At 37.0% G+C, this 19,301-nt stretch overlaps 2 protein-coding genes across 2 annotated transcripts; one reads left to right on the plus strand and one right to left on the minus strand.

Annotated features, from left to right (window-relative positions):
- Positions 1-9,624: 9,624 nt before the first annotated feature.
- LOC104114614 (disease resistance protein RPM1-like) lies at positions 9,625-11,352 on the plus strand. The gene is made up of 3 exons (XM_070200103.1): positions 9,625-10,223; positions 10,312-10,815; positions 10,935-11,352. Exons 1-3 carry the CDS (start codon positions 9,625-9,627, stop codon positions 11,350-11,352), a joined length of 1,521 nt encoding a protein of 506 aa, XP_070056204.1.
- A 6,980-nt stretch (positions 11,353-18,332) lies between these two features.
- LOC104114605 (histone H3.2-like) lies at positions 18,333-19,022 on the minus strand. The gene has a single exon (XM_009625087.4). It carries the CDS (start codon positions 18,943-18,945, stop codon positions 18,535-18,537), a length of 411 nt encoding a protein of 136 aa, XP_009623382.1. The 5' UTR covers positions 18,946-19,022; the 3' UTR covers positions 18,333-18,534.
- Between the last annotated feature and the right edge of the window lie 279 nt (positions 19,023-19,301).

Consider the following 19,301-nt stretch of genomic DNA (forward strand, 5'->3'; position numbering starts at 1 on the left):
AAAAGTTCATAACACTGTCGAAAGCCAATTTGCCATTTCGGAAGAGTATGTACATAAATTGTGCACCGCATTAGCTTCGATAAGAAAGTGAGAAAATTTAGTCATAGGTACAGATTAAGCGAATTGCAAACGTATACCCGTTATGATCACAACCGCACATCTCGTGTTACTATACCATTAGAGATGGGGAAGATTTACAGGTTTTTGAAAGTGACCTACAAGAATTGCACATAAAATAGCAGTATAGCACTGCCAGGTTGATGCTTAAAATTTCGCCATCATAAAAATGCACCTCAACTATGCTTAAGATCTTCCGTAAAAGATAAAGTAGTTAAAATATTCGTCAAACGGCTACCTTGAGCATAAGTCCATCTTGATTTTCTATTAATAATAGTAGTGTCTGAGCCAGCTTGAGCATATTTTTATTTCACAGATTATGCATTACCTCTCACCTGTCAAGTAACTCTGGTTTAAACAGATAGAAAGAAACCATCTATTTTGAATTCCACCGCATTGACAATTAGGCCCAGTCTTGGGTGAGACAAGTCTATCTTGATAATATAAAGTTACTTGTTTTCATGACTTCTGAAAGGATCAGGTAGAACAGGATTAGCATACTTTCTAAGCACGCTAACATCCTTGCATGTGCACCTATTTGGACAGCAACTGCCATTCAGGAATCAAAGAACATTGACACTCTTAAGTTGGATGAGCTAATTGGAAATCTCACTTCTTATGAACTTAGAAGGTAAACCATGAAGATGGATGTACCCAAGAAGGAAAGGAGTCTGGTACTCAGAATTACTGAAGGTTCTGATATTAAAGATGATGAAATGGCAATGATCACAAAGGACTTCAAGAAGTACCTAAAGAGAGGAAAGGGTCATTCAAGAAGTGGAAGCTACAGCAAACCAAAGGCTCCTGAAAGGCAAACCAATGAGGGATGCTATAAGGGTGGTAAGACTGATCACCACATCAAGAACTGCCCTCAATGGAAAATTGAATGGAAGAAGGAAAGAGTTGAACGAAGAAATAGGAAGAAGGAACATGTTCAACCCAAGAAGAACAAAGGATCAACAAAGGCTATGGTTGTTGCTTGGGGAGAAAGCGCAGATGAGTAAGATGGAGATGAACAAGCACTTATGGCCATTGGAGAATCTGATGAGGAATCTGAGGTAAGTGTAATTTATCTCAAAGACAACATTAAATTTTTGTCTAAAGAAAGGCTATCTGAATTACTTCTAGATTTCATTGATGAATCTGAGGATGTAAACAATGAAAATGAACAGTTATCTAAGGAATGTGTGATTTTGAAAGCAAAGTGTAAGAACCTGGAACTTAGGGTTAGTGAGACTATAAGTGAAAATACTGCATTAAAGAATCAGGTTCATGCATTTGAATCAAATGCCCTAAAACATAGATCTGAAAACCTAAAACTGAAATTAGGAACAAGTAAGAAGACAGTTAATTGCACACAACTCACTCTAGAAGAAAATGTAGGTAAACTAAAAGATGAGTTGTATAAGAAGGATAAGCATGTTAGAATTTTGAAGGAGGATCTAGGCAAAGTCAAACATGAACTAGATAGAACTTGTAAATGGAACAGGTCCTCCGATGCACTTTCATGGCTACAGGAATATCATAGTAGCAATAGAAGAGGACTTGGCTTTGGGAATCTGCCACCTAAATGGAATCCCAAAAGCAAGTACCTTACACTTCTTGAGAACAAGATTTGTACTCACTGTGATAAAACAGGTCACTACAAAAGTGAATGCAATGCAAAAGATAAGGCAAGCCAAAAGAACAAAGAAAGGCTACCAAGTTGGGCTAAAAAGAATCTGATTCATCCTTTTGCCTATAGAAAGGGACCCAAACTAGTTTGGGTTCCTAAGACTAACCCCTGATTTCCTTTTGCAGGTCCAAGTGAAGGGAAGCAGCCAAATATGATACATGGATAGTGGCTGCTCAAAGCACATGACAGGAAGCAAGAACCAGTTCCTTTTACTTGAGGACCTCAAAAGAGGTAATGTCTCCTTTGAAAATGGGAAGAAAGGTGAGATCATTGGGGTTGAAAAGGTAGGTAATACTATTCTCACTCTATTGAGAATTTCTACTTGATATATGGCTTAAAATACAGTTTAATCAGTGTATCACAACTGTGTGATAGAGGTAAATTGGTAGCATTCACCTCTACCAAATATTTTGTGATTAATCTTACCAATGACAAGATTGTTTTGTAGGGAAAAAGAGCGAACAATATATATATATTGTAGATCTGTCCACACTTTCAGAAAATAAACTCACTTGCTTAAGTGTGATAGACAATGATCCCCTCATTTAGCACAAGAGACTTGGACATGCAAGTCTGAGTCAACTCAACAAATTAGTTTCCAAGGACCTGGTGATAGGGTTGCCTAACATCAAGTTCAAAGAAGACAAAGTTTATGAGGCTTGTGCAAGGGGGAAGCAAGTAATATCCTCTTTTAAATGCAAGAAAGTGGTAAGCACCATCAGGACGATGGAACTGGTTCATATGGATCTTTATGGTCCAATGGGAACATTAAGCGGAGGTGGTAAAAAATATGTGATGGTGCTTGTTGATGATTACTCTAGGTTTACTTGGACATCGTTTTTAACATCTAAAGATGAAGCATTTGACATGTTCACTTCTTTAGTTAGAAAAACTAAGAAACAACTAGGTAATCAACTTGCATCAATTAGGTCTGATCATGGCACTGAATTTGAAAATGCTAAATTTGCTGAATTTTCTGATGAGCATGGCATAGATCATAATTTTTTTGCTCCTAGGACTCCACAACAAAATGGAGTAGTTGAAAGAAAGAATAGGACACTTGAAGATATGGCTAGGACTATGCTTCTTTCTAGTAAACTGCCACATAGCTTCTGGGCAGAAGCTGTAAATACCGCATGCTACATCATAAATAGGTGTATGACTAGACCTCTTATAGATAAGACTCTCTATGAGTTACTTAAAGGGAGAAAACCAAACATATCCCATCTTAGGGCATTTGGATGCAAGTGCTTTATGCACAATAATGGTAAAGACTCCCTAGGTAAGTTTGATCCCAGAAGTGATGAGGGAGTATTCTTGGGATATTCTTCACATAGCAAAGCTTATAAGGTCTATAACAAAAGAACTATGTGTGTAGAAGAAAGTATTCATGTGGTTTTTGATGAAACTAACATTCTTTCTGAGAGGCAGGAACATGATGATGAAGCAATTGGGCTGGTAAGAAACTCAAATGAAACGACAACCCAGACTGAAGCTGCACTAGAGGAAGGAACATATGATGGAACATGTGATGGAATAGGTTCTTCCACCCAGGGCAACATGACAGAGGGAATAGAACAAAGAGGAAATGATTCTCAAACCTCAAAGGAACCTGTCCATGAACCTGTTCCACAACAACGAAGCATTGAAGGAACATCAAGGGGGAACCAGTTGGTTGTAAAATCTTACATGTATCAAAGTTCTCATCCCATTGAGAACATAATCATTAATCCAACCTCTGAAATCAAAAGCAGATCTTCATTAAAAAAATCTGTGTGCTTTTGATGCCCTTTATGTCTTATTGAACCTAAAAATGTTGTTGAGGCTTTGCAGGATGCAGACTGGGTAAATTCAATGCAAGATGAACTCAACCAATTTGAAAGGAGTCAAGTTTGGCATCTGGTACCAAGACCCAAGGACAGATCAGTAATTGGCACAAAATGGGTCTTCAGAAACAAACTTGATGAAGATGGAATAGTTACAAGGAACAAGGCAAGATTGGTGGTTCAAGGATATAGCCAAGAGGAGGGCATAGACTATGATGAAACCTTTGCTTCAGTTGCAAGGTTGGAAGCTATAAGACTCCTCATAGCCTTTGCTGCTTACATGGAATTCACCCTTCACCAGATGGATATCAAAAGTACCTTCCTCAATGGCTATCTAAAGGAAGAAGTGTTTGTCAAGCAACCTCTGGGGTTTGAAAGCAAGGAAAGTCCTGATCATGTGTACAAACTTGACAAAGCACTTTATGGGCTCAAGCATGCTCCAAGAGCATGGTATGAAAGATTATCAAAGTTTTTGCTTGAGCATGACTACAAGAGAGGTAAAATTGACAATACTTTGTTCTTGAAAGAAAAAGGTAAAGATCTCTTGGTAGTTCAGATATATGTTGATGATAAGATCTTTGGAGCAACTACTGATAAGTTAGGTAAAGAATTTTCTAAACTAATGGGGAGTGAATTTGAAATGAGCATGATGGGTGAGCTTAATTTCTTTTTAGGCTTACAAAGTAAACAAAATTCAAATGGAACTATGATCCATCAGCAGAAGTATGTAAAAGAGTTGCTTAAAAGGTTTAAAATGGAAGATTCCAAAGAAATTGACACTTCCTATTGCAACAGCTACAAAGTTGGATATAGATGAACCCGGTTCATCTGTCGATCAGAAGTTGTATAGGGGAATGATTGGCTCATTGTTGTATCTCACTACTAGTAGACCTGACATTATTTTCAGTGTAGGCCTTTGTACAAGATTTCAGGCAAATCCAAAGGAGTCTCACTTGACTGCTGTCAAGAGAATTTTGAGATATCTAAAAGGCACCACTGATCTCTATCTATGGTATCCAAAAGGTAGTAATTTCAATCTAGTGTGATATGTTAATGTTGATTATGCAGGTTTTTTAGTGGATAGAAAGAGCACCTCAGGTATGGCACACTTTCTTGGCTCATGTCTTGTGTCTTGGGCTACCAAAAAGCAAAATTCAGTGGCCTTATCTAGTGCTGAAGCTGAGTATGTTGTTGTTGCTTCATGTTGTGCTCAATTGTTATGGATCAAACAGCAATTAATGGACTTTGAAATTGATGTTGGTTGTATCCCCATTTTTTATGATAACACTAGTGCTATTAGTATGACCAAGAACCCGGTTCATCACAAGAGAACTAAGCACATAGATGTTAGGCATCACTTTTTGAGAGATAACTATAAAAAAGGTTGATCACTGTGGAATTTTGTGCTACTGACAAGCAAATAGCTGACATCTTCAAAAAAGCCATAAGTAGAGATCACTTTGAAAAGAACAGGTTAGAATTAGGGATGATTAAGATCATCTAAAAGGACCAATTCAGAATTCATAACGGGAAAAAAAATTGAAAAAACAAATTTTTTTAAAAATTGTTTTTGGTTAAAAAAATCTAAAAATGTGTATATAATTAGATTAATTTTTGCTCAGACTCATACTTTCAATAGTATACTCTTGTGCCATATGTTAAAATGACTCATTAATCTCTAATGATACTTTCTCTATTTTGGCAAATTTAGACTTACACAAGAGAATTATCAGTGAAGAGCCTGGTTCATCAAGATTGTCGGTATGTTTTCTACATTCTGCATAATTTGAAATAATAATATTTGGATCATGAGAAGAGTCCTACCTAAGTCCAAATTCCTTTTAAAATTATCCAATATAAGTGAACTAGTTCCGTTCAAAAGAATTCTAACCAAATTAAACCACCTAGATACTAGGGAAAGACTCCCCTATCTCTTCAAAACTGACAATTCAGTTTGATTAGACTTCTAAAAGTCTAAAAAGCCTATCGTTACCCATTAATTACCCCCCTTTAAATTTATCACCATCATCTCTGTTTTCATTCCAAAATTTTCAAGTCGTCGAAATACTCTTCATCTTCTCTCATCCTCCAAATTTCGATCCATCTCTCTTTTTCTTCCAGAACCAAGCATAGTAATGACTAACCCTTCTGAAAATCCCGGCACACCCCAACCATGATCCTCATCTTCAACCACTACTCAGCCTAATAAAAGAAGAGTTAAGATGCTTTCTCGCAAGACAGTGGCTGGGAGTGAATTATCAAAGAAATTAGACGCTCAATTGAAAGCTAGCCAAGCCCAAGAACCCCAAAACTCTGAAGAATCCTTCAAGTCTGCTACTGAGGGGAAATAAATTGGGTCTTCTGATACAGAACAGGTAACCTCTGGTCCAAATACTACTACTGAAGTCATTTTTGAGTTAGCTGAGAATTTGGAGAACAGGTTTATTCTGGTTGGATTTGTGGTTGATGTAGAATCTTTAGAGTCCAAAAGGATTGGTGGTAAAAATAAAAAGGAAAAACAAAAGGAGAGTGAGGGTGCTCGTAGTGAAGAAAGAGGAATGGGTAAAAGAGTGGTTGATTCTTCACCCACTCCTGATACAGGTATAATAGTTGTTTGTGGAGCTGAATCGGGTAAAATGGAGGAAAGTGTGAAGAAAATAGGGGGAAGTGTGTCTTGGGAAGCCGCTGAAGGGCTGGTTAAACTTGGGCAAAATATAGATGAACCTGGTTCATCAGTAGAAGAAACCCTCGCATACCTATTGAAGAAAGTGAGTGAGAGATACAACCCAAAGAAGAAGAGAACTTCCAAGGCTAAGATCCCTGGCATTGCTAGGGGTAACAAGAAAAGGAAAGTTGCTCCTTCTGATTCTGCTGAAAATCCTCCCACAAGAGGAAGAGCCACAAGAAGCCAGCTAAAGCAGAATGAGGCAGATTTGCAAAAAGCCTTAGAAGAAAGCAAAAGAAAATAGGTTGCAAAAGGGAAGAAGAAGATGGCTGAGTCTGTTGAGGTTGTTGAAGTTGATGAGATGGATTGGTCCATCAAGATAAAGATGTGATTGAAGAAGTGTAGGTTCAGACTCCCAAACCCAAGAAAGCCAAGACTTCTACTAAGAAGTCTATCTCTGTGTCAAAGTCTGCTGAATCATCCACCCTAGCAAAAAGGACCAGGTCTGTTGTGAAGACAAAATATGTGAAAATTGTTGAGGAATAAGAATGGAGTGGAGAGGAAGAGGAAGATGGTTCGAATACTAAGAAGGACAAGATGGACAAGTTTGGCAAGAGGACAATTCTGAAGGGTAGACTACTCAGGGATTTGGAGGAGGAAGGGATGGTGCTACTGTTGGAGAAATCGGAATTGCAAGTCTGGAAGGACATGGTCCTTCAGATGGATGGCAGGTTGGCCAGGAGTGAAATTGTTGAATTCATGGAAAATGCTGCAGTGAAGGATGGACGGGTTACCGGCTTGGTGAAAGGGGTGAAAATATCTTTCAATGTGAAGGAGTTGGGTGAAATTCTAGGTGTACCTGGTGAGGGGTACAATGACTACATAAATCTTAAGTGGCCAAGCCTAGAAAACCTTCCTACTGCCCTATCCATTACTAGAAAATTCAGTGACAATGAGGAGGAACTTGAGCCCAAGGCTGTGTACAAGAGTGAGATGAAGCCATCCCACAAGGTGTTATTCGAATTTGTCAACAAGTGTGTTCTTCCTAGGAAGGAAATGAGGAACATTGCCAACTTCATGGACTTGGTTCTGATGGAGTGTTTGGATAGTGGGAGGCAGATCAATTGGCCTGGATTTATAATCCACCTTCTTGATAGGGTTATAAATGGCTCCAAGACTCATGTCATTCCCTATGGCTTCATTCTCACAACTGTGCTTGCATATTTTAAGGTGCCTCTGAAGAAATGGGAGGTGGCTACAAGCAAAGATCACTTTGGGGAAAATACTCTGATTGTTTGTGACTATGAGGTCCATGCCACTCCTAATGAACCTGGTTCATCCAAGAAAGTACCAGTCAATAGCAAGGTCGGAGCCTTGGTGCAGGAGAGTGTGGCAAAGGATACTGAGATTGAGAGGCTGAAGAAAAGGTTGGCTGAGGTGGAGACTGAGAGAGATTCTCTCAGAACTGAGATGGCAAGAGAAAAGAGAAGAATGATGGCATTCTTCAAGATATGCTGAAACTTCTCCAAGCCAAAAACCAAGCGCCTAGTTCTTCCCAGCCTTAAGCTTATAGTCTAGTGTAGATCCTTCAGTGACCCAGTTTGGGATTTTTTTTTTGTTTGCTCATGTTTTCAGTATTTTTATTTCTTTTTATGCTTTGTGAAAGAATCATATCAAGTATCAATAAAAATTGATGGGTTTTGCTCTAACTGTTTGTTTATATTTCTTTGATGGTTAAAATTCTTAGCTTGATCAATGATGATTAATCCATGGTTGCATTTGAAGTAGCTCCAATGGCCATGAGTAAGTTTTAAAATTTGGATATCGTACATTTTTAATGCAACTTTTCGATGATGCCAAAAGGGGGAAAAGGTTGTGCTTTACACTTTGAACAGTGATGTTTATAACCTAATGAACTTGATCCTTGATGATAAGTGATAAAAACGAAAAATATTTCTAACATTGTGTTGATGTTGAGCTAAGTTGAAACAGGGCCTAAGCTTATGAAAAGCACAGAGTTTGTCATCATCAAAAAGGGGGAATTTGTTGGCCTAAGTGAAGGTTAGTTTTGAAGATTGACAAAGGAAGCTCAGGCTTGAACCAGGTTCATCCCTTGTGTGCATAGACGGGCAGATTCGAGCATGTGGGATGCACGTGAAGGAGATAAGCTTAACTTGGTAAAATTGATATCCCCTGATCGAAAAGGTTGCATAATTGATATGGATAAGGACTCCTTAATCAAAGAGAACACTATCCAAGATAAGGGAGGAGTTAGAAGTTGAGATCAACTAGAACTCTTCCACCAAGGAAGAGTAGTATTAGAACTCTAGTTATTTCTTCATCTACTAACTCTATATATTGCAGGATGTTCTCATTCTACAGAGTTGCACAAAAGCAGAAGTTAAACGTGAATTGAGAGCAAAATAGCAAGGCATTTTGCAAGCAATTCGTGTGTGATTCAAGTGTGCAAACCAGGAGCTACATGAACCAGATAGAAGAACCATCTCTAAGTGTTTGTCTTTTATTCTAGTTCAATTGTAGTAGGTGTTTTCATATTGTACCTTTTAGCTTTATCTAGAGGCAATTATAATAGGTACTCAGAGTATTCAAGTTAGAGTTAGCTTGAAGTTATCGCATCAGTTAGAGGCCCGTTTCCACAACGGGATTAAAGTTAATCCTAGGTTTACAAAAGTGTTTTGTAAATGCAGTTTTTGGCTCAGTGATTTAGTGGAGAGTTTGGAAAAATCCTACTGAGAAGTAGGTCGTCATTTTTTCATCTTTTGAGCCAGGTGTTTTTCACATAAAATACTTGTGTTCTTTACTTTTCGCATTTACTATTTCAGCAATAGTAGGTTAAGGAACACATAGAAAAACTAGGTCTTTCTATAATCAGTTTAGGCGAAAAATTGAGTACCACACAAATCACCCCCTCTCTTTTGTGAGGTATTGAAGTTAAAAACATCATATTCAGTATATCAAAGGTCTAAGCACCATGAGCAGTAACAGACTAAAAGCACTAGCAAAAGTATTCCTGCAATCGAGAAGGTATGTACTAGTTTTTGATGATGTCTGGACTATTCAAGCTTGGGAAGCTATTAGATATGTATTGCCTGATGTAAATAATGAAAGTCGTGTTATCGTCACAACACGTCTTTTCGACGTGGCTTCCTTTTGTAGCATAGAGTGCAATGGCTATGATTATGAGCTGAAACCCTTGTCTGCAGAAGAGGCGTGGAATCTTTTCCGCCAAAAGGCATTTCATGGTAATTTGTGCCCTTCACACTTGGAGAGAATTTGTAGGAAAATCATAAAAAAAATGTGGTGGATTGCCGCTGGCTATTATGGCCATTGGTGGGGTTTTGGCTACAAAGAACTGGACTAATATTAGGGAATGGGGAATGCTTAATCACAACCTTGGTCCTGAACTTGATAGCAATGACAAATTTGGGAGTATGAGAATAGTTTTGTTACTCAGTTTCAATGATCTTCCCTACTATCTTAAGCCATGTTTCCTGTATTTGAGCATTTATCCCGAGGATCATCTAATTGAGCGCAATACATTGATCTACCGGTGGATAACAGAAGGGTTTGTAAAACAAAAAGAGGGGAGGACAGTTGAAGACGTTGCAGAAGGCTATCTCAATGAGCTCATCAACAGAAGCTTGCTCCATCCGGTGCAATACAATGATGACGGTAGCATGAAATTGGGACGGATTCATGACCTATATCGCGAGCTTATTCTTTCAAAATCAAGAGATGATAACTTTACTGCAACAGTTAATGAGCAGACTACATTGTGGCCTGAAAAAACTCGACGCATGTCAATCCATGGCACGCTAGGGAACCTACAAGTGAAAAGGTCAGCCACTAAACTCCGGTCTTTTCTTACATTTGGTGTAAGCAGATCCACAGTCCTTATCATGCATGAGTCTAGTGCTTGGTAGCTCCAGGATGCTCAGAGTTTTAGATTTGAGAAGAGCCCCTCTAGAAATGATTCCTGAAACAGTTTTCCAGTTGTTTCATTTAAGGTATCTAAGCTTGAGGAATACCAGTGTGAGGGTGCTTTCAAGATCCATTGAAAGACTCAAACAGCTAGAAATATTAGATCTGAAGCAGACATATGTCACTGAGTTGCCTGTGGAGATTTTGAAACTTGAAAATCTCCGCCTTTTAGTTTATAGCCACGTTTCCTACTCGTATCTTCCTTATAATTGTTCACCGGGTTTTAAGGCTTTGAGAGGATTTGGAACTTTGAGAGCCTTGCAGAAACTTGTGTATATTGAGGCAACCCCCGGCAGTGACATACTCAGAGAAGTAGGGATGTTGAGTGAACTGAGAAGACTTTGTATTCTAAAGTTGAGAAAAGAAGATGGGAGGACTGTGTGCTCATCAATTGTAAAGCTCCGCAAGCTTGAGTCTTTAAATCTTAAATCACTCGAAGAACATGAGATCCTTGATATTTCTTACATGTCTTCCCCTCCACCTCTTCTTCAGCGCCTGTATTTGACAGGACGCATTGTTAAGTTTCCAAGGTAGATTTAAGATCCTCATTCCTTGGTCAAAATATACTTCAGGTGGACTCATTTAACAGATGATTCGCTCAAATATCTCCAAGATTTTCCCAATCTTGTCCATCTCGAATTTCTTGTAGGATACACTGGAGAGGAACTACACTTGAGCAAGGTAAATTTCAGAAGCTTAAGTTGTTAAATTTGGACAAGTGGGAAGGACTTAGACGGGTGACAATCAAAGAGGGTGCAATACCTCATTTGGAGAAGATGGTTATCCAGAGATGTACTTTGCTGGAAAGTGTGCCAATAGGAATTGAATGCCTCCTTAGTCTGAAGATTCTTGAATTTTTTGACATGTCTGATGAATTTATCATGACATTGCGTCCCGACAAACTAGGTGCTGATTCTTGGAAAGTTTCACATATTCCTGAAGTATATTATACGTATTGGAGGGACGGTTGTTGGATGGTACACTCACTAAAGGAGAAGTGCAACAATCAGATTTCTAGCCATTCTGGAGCTGTCACTAGGACCTATGGAAGGCGAAATTCGCTGTAGGGTTATTTGTTCGCTTGAAGAGCTTCTCAGCCCCCCTCCAGTTTCTGTATATACGTTTTTCGGTCTCCTTCCAGTTTATGTACATAAGCTTTCTCAGCTTCTTAGTCTCCTTCCACTTTCTGTACATAAGATTTCTCTGCTCCTTCATTAGACTTGAGAATTGAAAACACTTACTTTTCCTGTTGTTAAATAGTTATATATAAATTTGTAATGTTCTCTTTACATAGCGAAACTGAACTTAATCTGTAACTGGTGCTACTTTAAGTTATTCGTTTCAAAGAGTTTGTGAGTTCTCAGACTTGCATTATGATGCCATACTAATCTTGTGCAATTTTGCAATCTCTGCGCGTATGCGCTTTCTTTTAAAATATTTAGTGTTAGAGTACTGCATATGTAAATATATGAAAGTTTATTTTATTGTACACTCATGCATTTTTAAGTAGGCTGTTTGTATCAAGTTTGAAGCTCTTGTTTGTATCAATTGGAGTCGATTCATTATTCAGTCTTAATAGTCTTTCTGATTTTTAGTAGTATTATCTGTAGTTCTAAACTTGAAAAACTGAAAATCTTTTCAGCTTTTTGGTCGAATTTTACACTTCTATGCATGTGTCAATTCTTTTTATTTTATATCTATTTTGCAAACCAAACAATTACTACCTCTCACGTGAATATAGTTGCAATGAAAGAATTATATTACACTCTGGCTAGTGTTACTGAGCAGAAATGAAGGAAGCTGAAAGAAGAGAAAGGGAAAAAATTCTTAATTGATTTCACTTATCCAAATGTGAAATCATATGTTGTGCAATTTTATTTGACATTTAGAATGTTGCAACTATTGTTTGGTAAGTACAAATAGGTTATGCTAGCTCAAAGCTCATACATCCTTCGAATTATGATGGTCTAATGTCATTCGTACAATAGGATCTAGTGATATATTACTTTGTCGAACATATAGATTTCATGCGTCAAATATAGCTGAAGTGAACTAAATAAAATAGAATCAACTAAGAAAAATAAGTTAGCAAAGTACATAGGTGCTTTCTTTCCTATTAATTTGGATTTCATTCAGTTCTTAAATAAAATTTTATATTTAGAAGTATGATTTTGACTCCGGCAACTGATACTAATGGCATTATGCCTGATGATAACTTCTCTAACGAGGTCCATAAGAGTACTATTCATCGACATAATTGCAAATTCTAGTTAATGTGTGATTTTACGTATCTACCAGATATGTTTTTTTGTTTGATTTTTCACCCGGTGTTCGTTAATCGTATTGAGAGCTCAATTAAATGCGGATTCACGTCGAAAAGTCAGTACTTAATAAAGGCAACTCCATACTCGTGGCTTGAACACGAGACCTCTGATTATTGTTACTATGCCACAACGTAGAATCTTATGTTGGTGAGCATGTATTGTTGCAGGCAGGGGTGTCAATAGGTTTTTAAAAACCGACTAAACTGACCGAATCGAACCGTACCGAAACTAAATTAGTTCCAACAAGCCACTAGGTATCGCGATGATCTTTGGTAGCAAGCTACAATGTATTGAATATCTTTGCTCTGGTTTGATTCAGATTTCTCTTGTTGGATATTAATCTTCTAAAAAGCTCTTTCTTGAATCCCAACTTGATTAGTATATTTTCACTCGTAAGATTTATATTTCTCTTGTCTTTGCTTAATTTGTTTTACGCTACTATTAGAATAGTAGGATGAATCTCTATTATGGACATCTTTCATGTTCCTTTGATCATCACTAAAAATGTATAGAGAGTTTTGTCAAAGTCCTATGCAAGTACACATTTATCGCATTCTAGACTAGCGACTCTTGCATGACGTTTTTAAAAAAATACCAAAAAATTAACCGAACCGTACATATATCGAAGAGAAATCGAGATAATTAGGACGGTTCGAAAAGTCTAATTTTAATTATACAAAATGGAATAACAAAAAAATTAGTATGGTACAAATTTTATAAAATATCAGCCAAACTGAATCATTAACACCCGTAGTTGCAGGTTACAATTTGATGTATATATTTTATTTAATATAAAAGTAGCTATACATTATCTTTTGGTGTATATATTGTTCATTATATAGAAACTTTGTGATTTCAATATTTATTTCTCATTAATTATACATGTTTAAGTGAAAATATTATGTTAAATCTCATTTAGGAAATGCAATTAATCTCCTTTATGAAAACATAGCATTTTTGAGATACGACGCATTTTGAAAATGTGGATTATAAATTTCATTTGTGAAGGTGATTAGATATTAATTAATGTTTGGCGGTCATTTTTCAGAAGTCTATTCGCATATTTCGCATTCATTTTTTCACGTATTTTTACTCGCTTGGTTTGATCAGACTTATGATTTCCAAAAGAAAACACGTTAGGAAATATTACCAACTTGTAAAACCTTTTCCTAATCAATATAGGTTTCCCTGAGGCAAAATCCTTATATGTCTCTATTTATACTCTTATTAGGTTGTTCTAGTTAACTCGTTAATTTTCGAACTCAAGCCCACGACTTTGTTCTCCTTGTTTCTAACTACTACTATTGAGATATGAGTTTAGGCATGGATTTAGAAGAATTGTTTCTAAACTATTTTGGCATAGAGAGAAAGCCAAATATTTTTAAGTTGATTAAAGCAGCCATAGACGTTGGTACATGGAAGTACCCTACAAAGTTTAAGAAGCACAAAGATGAAATACTGATGATGTTGCTCAATCCGGAAAAACCAAGCGGCGTTGACAGTGTTGGTGATGAAGAAATCGATAGTGGTGGTGTTGAGTTCTCTGTTGATGATCTCCACCAAATGGAGAAGAGTTCTTCTTCTAGGTTTCAAGAAACAGGCCATATTCTTGGGCGACAAGGGAACTACAACGTCAGTAAGGCCAAATCTACTGTATTTAAACTAAGTTTAAAGAAGACTCAGGACATTGACGATAAGCTTCAACACAAACATGTTGATAGTGATAAAGAAAAGAAGACAGAAGTAGGGAAGTATCTGTCTGACAGTACAGAAAGTAAGAACATGAGTTGTGTCACGGGATCGGCAACCAAGAATTCTTCTGGAGGTTTAAGGAAGATGAAGGAGGATATCAACCCCGTACAAGAAAAACAAGATTGTTCCTCACAGAAGATCAAGAGGAGGCTTGAGGGAGGAGGGCAGTTACAGAAACAGAGAAACTGCAGTGCAATTACAAGACCAAATCAGAAAATAACACAAAGCTCTACAGTTGCAAGACCAATGCAAAAACCAGCACAAAGCTCTACAGTTGCAAGACCAACGCAAAAGCCAGCACAAAGCTCTACAGTTGCAAGACTATTAATGGAAAAAAATAACACAATCCGGAATGAAGTTTGAATCAAGTAAAAAAAAAATTGAGGAAAAGGTTGCTGAGCAAAAAAATGCCAAGAGAAGGATCATAATGGTGGACTTTCATGATATGCCGAAACCAGCTAAAGATCCTTCTGCTCCCAAACGTTGCTGGGATACGAGGAGGAGGTTTTGAGATTCTGATTCCATTTGTTGTAAATTCTCTATCATGAGAATCTTAGTTTTTTTCCTTTTTGACTTGTAATTGTAGAGAGTATCATCACTCAGGTTCATTTTTTATTGAACGCTTGGTATGACTTTTGTATGTCTGAATGATCTTTTTTCTGAAATAGAAAAATCATAACCATAAAAAAAAAAATATATATGTAGATTATATGTGGCTTTGATGTGGTTCCTCATGTGTATTTTGGCTCCAAAGGGGTCTTTTCCTATTTTTCTGCCTCTTTCATTTGTATTAATGTTTTAATTACTTTGCCTTTTAAAATATCATTCTTTATTGACAACTCAGAGTTTCTTTATTGTCTTTAAACTCTTAGTTGAGCTCTTGTTTTCCTGTTGCCCTTGCAAGGGTGTATGCAGCTATTAAGAATGAAAAATGTGGTCTTTGGTCTAACTATTTTCTTACCTATTTATGATTTGACAAAAATCAATCTTTCTGTTGCTGCTGCTACTAAATTCATGTAGTTGCAATTACAGGGTGAGGTTGACAACCCTTCAAAATTTAGCATCTCTATGCCTTGGTTTTTAAATTACTGTCGTATTTAGTAGTTAAACAACGAAAGTAGATTTCATACCTCCGAGAGCAGATTGGTTTCCAGCTTGGGAAATATTATAAGCTCAAGGAGATGTTTAACAGGCATAATCATTTGGGAAAGTTTAGATTACATTTTCAATTACTAGTTGCATTTAATCTAGTTTGTATAGCATCAAATGTTAATCACAGGTACTTGTTGAAGATGCCTTCAAGTTAATAGTATAATAGTTCCCTTTAGGTCTGAGCCATGAGATGGAACAAAAGTCGCATTAATCTTCCACTTGTTTAGAGTACTAACACATGAAATGCAGTAAACCACTCCAGGAATAATCATCTAGCCATGCATAAAGTGAATATATATCAAGTCAATGCAGAACCAAGGAGAAGGCCTCTTACAACAAAAAAAAATACAAAAACATCAGACAGCGCAGTATATTTTCAAACTGCATGGCAGCAGTTGCAAAAGCAGCAAGCTGCAGGGCAGCATTCTCCTAATTGCACAATGCTACAGTGCAAAAATAGAATTGCACTCTCAAAATGCCCGATAAAAAGAGCCCCTTAAACATATTGAACATATATCACAAATATATTGTGGTCAAAACAAGTGAACGACATAGAATACAGAATCTACAATTCCAAACTCTAGTATGTGTAAATCTTTTGAAGCACATAATGAAGATGCAAAACTGACTTGAGGAGTAACATAGATGATGTTACTTCGCCCAGCTTAGACATCATGTTATGTGGATCATTTCAGCATTCAGCCACAAATCAAGACAATTAAATATCAAGACTCTACAAGAAACAACAAAAGCAAATGTTTTATTAGTACTAGACATGCGAACTAATTTACATGTTCTACATCTGTTAAATGAAAGTTTGCGGGATTCATAAAACTACATTATTGACCTTTTTTTTGGTTGAAAATATTTTGATAATTTATTACCATTAGCGAAGTAACACTACCCCAAATGACCTTAACTTGGATTATTCGATAACAGAGTTAAGGTTATGGACTCCGGACCACTGTAGTTGTTTAATGCAACCAAGCCGAGCAAAAATCTTGTGTGATGTTAGTAATCTAAAGAATAATAGGGCAATCCACACTGTAAGCATGGTCTGACAAGGAAGTGTTCTCTATTGAAAATTTGATACTATTAGTCATTTACTACCATTCAGTAGAAGCTTTGTTTTAAGATAAATTTCAACAAAGTCAAATCAAGTTTGTAGGCTGCACTCTTTATTATTTTTCTTAGCTAATCGAGCCACAAGATTACTAGAAACATCAGGAGAGCCAACAAACTGATTACACCTTAACTCTGAAGAAAATCCAAGAAAATTGACATATTTAAGCAACAAACAATTGGTAGAAAGTAAAGGGTCTTTGTAATATGTAACAAGTAACTACCATTCCTTTTTATAGTCGTACGTTCACAAACTCAATCAGCTCAAAGTTCAGATTTTATTTAGAAAGACTTGCAGGAGACAAGATGTCTGAAAATAGATTGGTTCATCTCAGGTTAGAAATGAGAGAAGTAATTCACAAGGCTCATTTATTCAGACAACAAAACTAAAACTTACCTTCTGATAATCTGATTAATAAGATAATGCAGAGGCTGAACACTTCTGATTCAATATAGCATGGATTTTTGCTGTCAATGTTAGAATTGAAAGTAGATATTCTTAGGAACAGCATAGCTAAGGAGCATCGTTTACCCACACTCTTGTTTGTTTTCAGATCTGCAAAGAATTAGAATGCTTCAGTTGCTCCCCTAATACCAGTATTTATGGACACAGTGGTAAGAAGTGAATTTGAGGACAAAAGGGGAACCTTTTAAATTTTTAATTTACTGTCACTAGACACCTCTGTATAGAAGAGCTGCACTCCTCAATTCAACATGTTAAAGGTGTCTATATAAATACGAAAAATAAAAGTTCCAAATGTCAATCTTCAATCAGGTTATGTACATCTCGTTTTAGGTCACAAGGGCAATTGGTGGGTGGGAAAGGCAAAGTCATGTATTGAAACAAAGAAGCACCTTCCATTATAGATGTAATAAAAGTAAAATCTTCTTAACTTTAACTGTTTTGGAATACCTCACATGCACAGACACACACACAAACATTCATGCATATAGCATGATATTCGTCGAAACTTTAAATTAGAACAAAATGAAACAGATTTTACCAACTTCAGAGAACTAAGAACTCAACACTTAACATATGTTTATTGTTCAAGATCATGAGGTTTACACCAATAACCCTAACAGCGCAGCACATTTGCCCAATCAAAACTCAGGCTTTTAATTTGCTAATTTTGGATTTTGTCCAAATTGACTCATCAATGAATACATACCTAGTCCACACGGCAAAACATTACAAGTTGAGCAAGTTACACTTGTGTGGTCAAAATTTGCACCCTTGTGTTAGCTGAGATGAAGTCTCAAGAAGAATAGCTCAGTCAGTTTGAATACTACAGCTGCAGCACCACGTTTCCAGAAGTTGAAGTCAAAACAGAAATTTCTTCAAAGCAGATACCACTTCAACCTTTGATGGGTTTAAGTAAAAAAAGAATATCAACGTCAACCCAACCCCTACGAATTAGTTCTTTCTTAGGGAAATTAGGAATCTAAATACTTTTATTCCTTCCTTAAATAATAGTAGCATACATATGAAAGCCCTACACTACCAGAAGTAACAAAGCCATTTAGAGAACGGAAAAATACTCCACATCATTAAGAAATATATCGTAGTCTTCAAATTTCCAATAAAAAATATAAGGTATGCCTGCACATTCCTGATTTATAATAGCAACAATAGTGTTCCAATTTCTAGTTGTTTACTTGTTTGCAAGTTTTACACTAATACATGTGACAAGCACTTTTGATTGAACCAAAACGGCCAACAGATTTCATTAATCGGATTTTAAAAAACTAATAAACCAGAGGTTTTACATAAATTTTGACTGAAACAAGTCATTTGATTTACATCATTAACCCTAACATCCAACAAAACAAAGAAAAATAAAGAAGTAAATCAGATAACACGAATTAATCATAACCATAAGCCAACAAAGCATCTTCCTAAGCCCTTTCTCCACGGATCCTCCTGGCCAGCTGAATGTCCTTTGGCATTATGGTGACCCTCTTCGCGTGAATGGCACAAAGATTGGTGTCTTCAAAGAGTCCAACAAGGTAAGCTTCGGCTGCCTCTTGAAGAGCAGCAACAGCACTGCTCTGGAACCTCAAATCTGTCTTGAAATCCTGTGCTATTTCCCTCACCAGCCTCTGAAATGGCAACTTCCTCATCAACAACTCAGTAGATTTCTGGTACTTCCTGATTTCCCTGAGAGCGACAGTTCCTGGACGGAAACGGTGAGGCTTCTTCACTCCTCCGGTCGCCGGAGCTAACTTTCTCGCGGCCTTGGTAGCTAGCTGCTTCCTTGGAGCCTTTCCACCAGTGGATTTGCGGGCAGTTTGCTTGGTACGAGCCATTTAGAATGTATTATAATAATGTGAAAGACTTTGTAGGTTCGGCACTGCTTTGGTTGTTACAATAATAGTGAATTGGAGCGATGTCTGATGGGAACTTATATAGGAGCGAAGTTGGGCGGGAATATTGGGAAATTTTGAAGAGTTTGAAATTTTTTTGGCGTTGTGGTGATTGAGAGTGAATGAAGTCCGTTGATTTTGTGTTAACGGTGAAGATTTGAGAAGAGTTGTTTGCTTCGGATAGCTATCCGCATACTACTTTAATATCAAATGGGTATTCACCACGTGGAATTTCACAGGTTCGTTCATTTTTGCCTGGCGTGTTATGTTTTGGGCCAAGGCTACAGATGGTAGGTCCA

The sequence above is a fragment of the Nicotiana tomentosiformis genome, chromosome 1 (genome assembly GCF_000390325.3).
Source record: "Nicotiana tomentosiformis chromosome 1, ASM39032v3, whole genome shotgun sequence".
NCBI classification, from domain to species: Eukaryota; Viridiplantae; Streptophyta; class Magnoliopsida; order Solanales; family Solanaceae; genus Nicotiana; species Nicotiana tomentosiformis.

Bases quoted from the DNA above. Each gene is read 5' to 3' on its own strand.
- LOC104114614 (XM_070200103.1), top strand. From the start codon at position 9,625: ATGGCCATTGGTGGGGTTTTGGCTACAAAGAACTGGACTAATATTAGG. The intron at 10,224-10,311 runs GTAGCTCCAGGA...GTTTCATTTAAG, and splicing joins ATGCATGAGTCTAGTGCTTG to GTATCTAAGCTTGAGGAATA. The intron at 10,816-10,934 runs GTAGATTTAAGA...AATTTCTTGTAG, and splicing joins CGCATTGTTAAGTTTCCAAG to GATACACTGGAGAGGAACTA.
- LOC104114605 (XM_009625087.4), bottom strand. From the start codon at position 18,945: ATGGCTCGTACCAAGCAAACTGCCCGCAAATCCACTGGTGGAAAGGCT.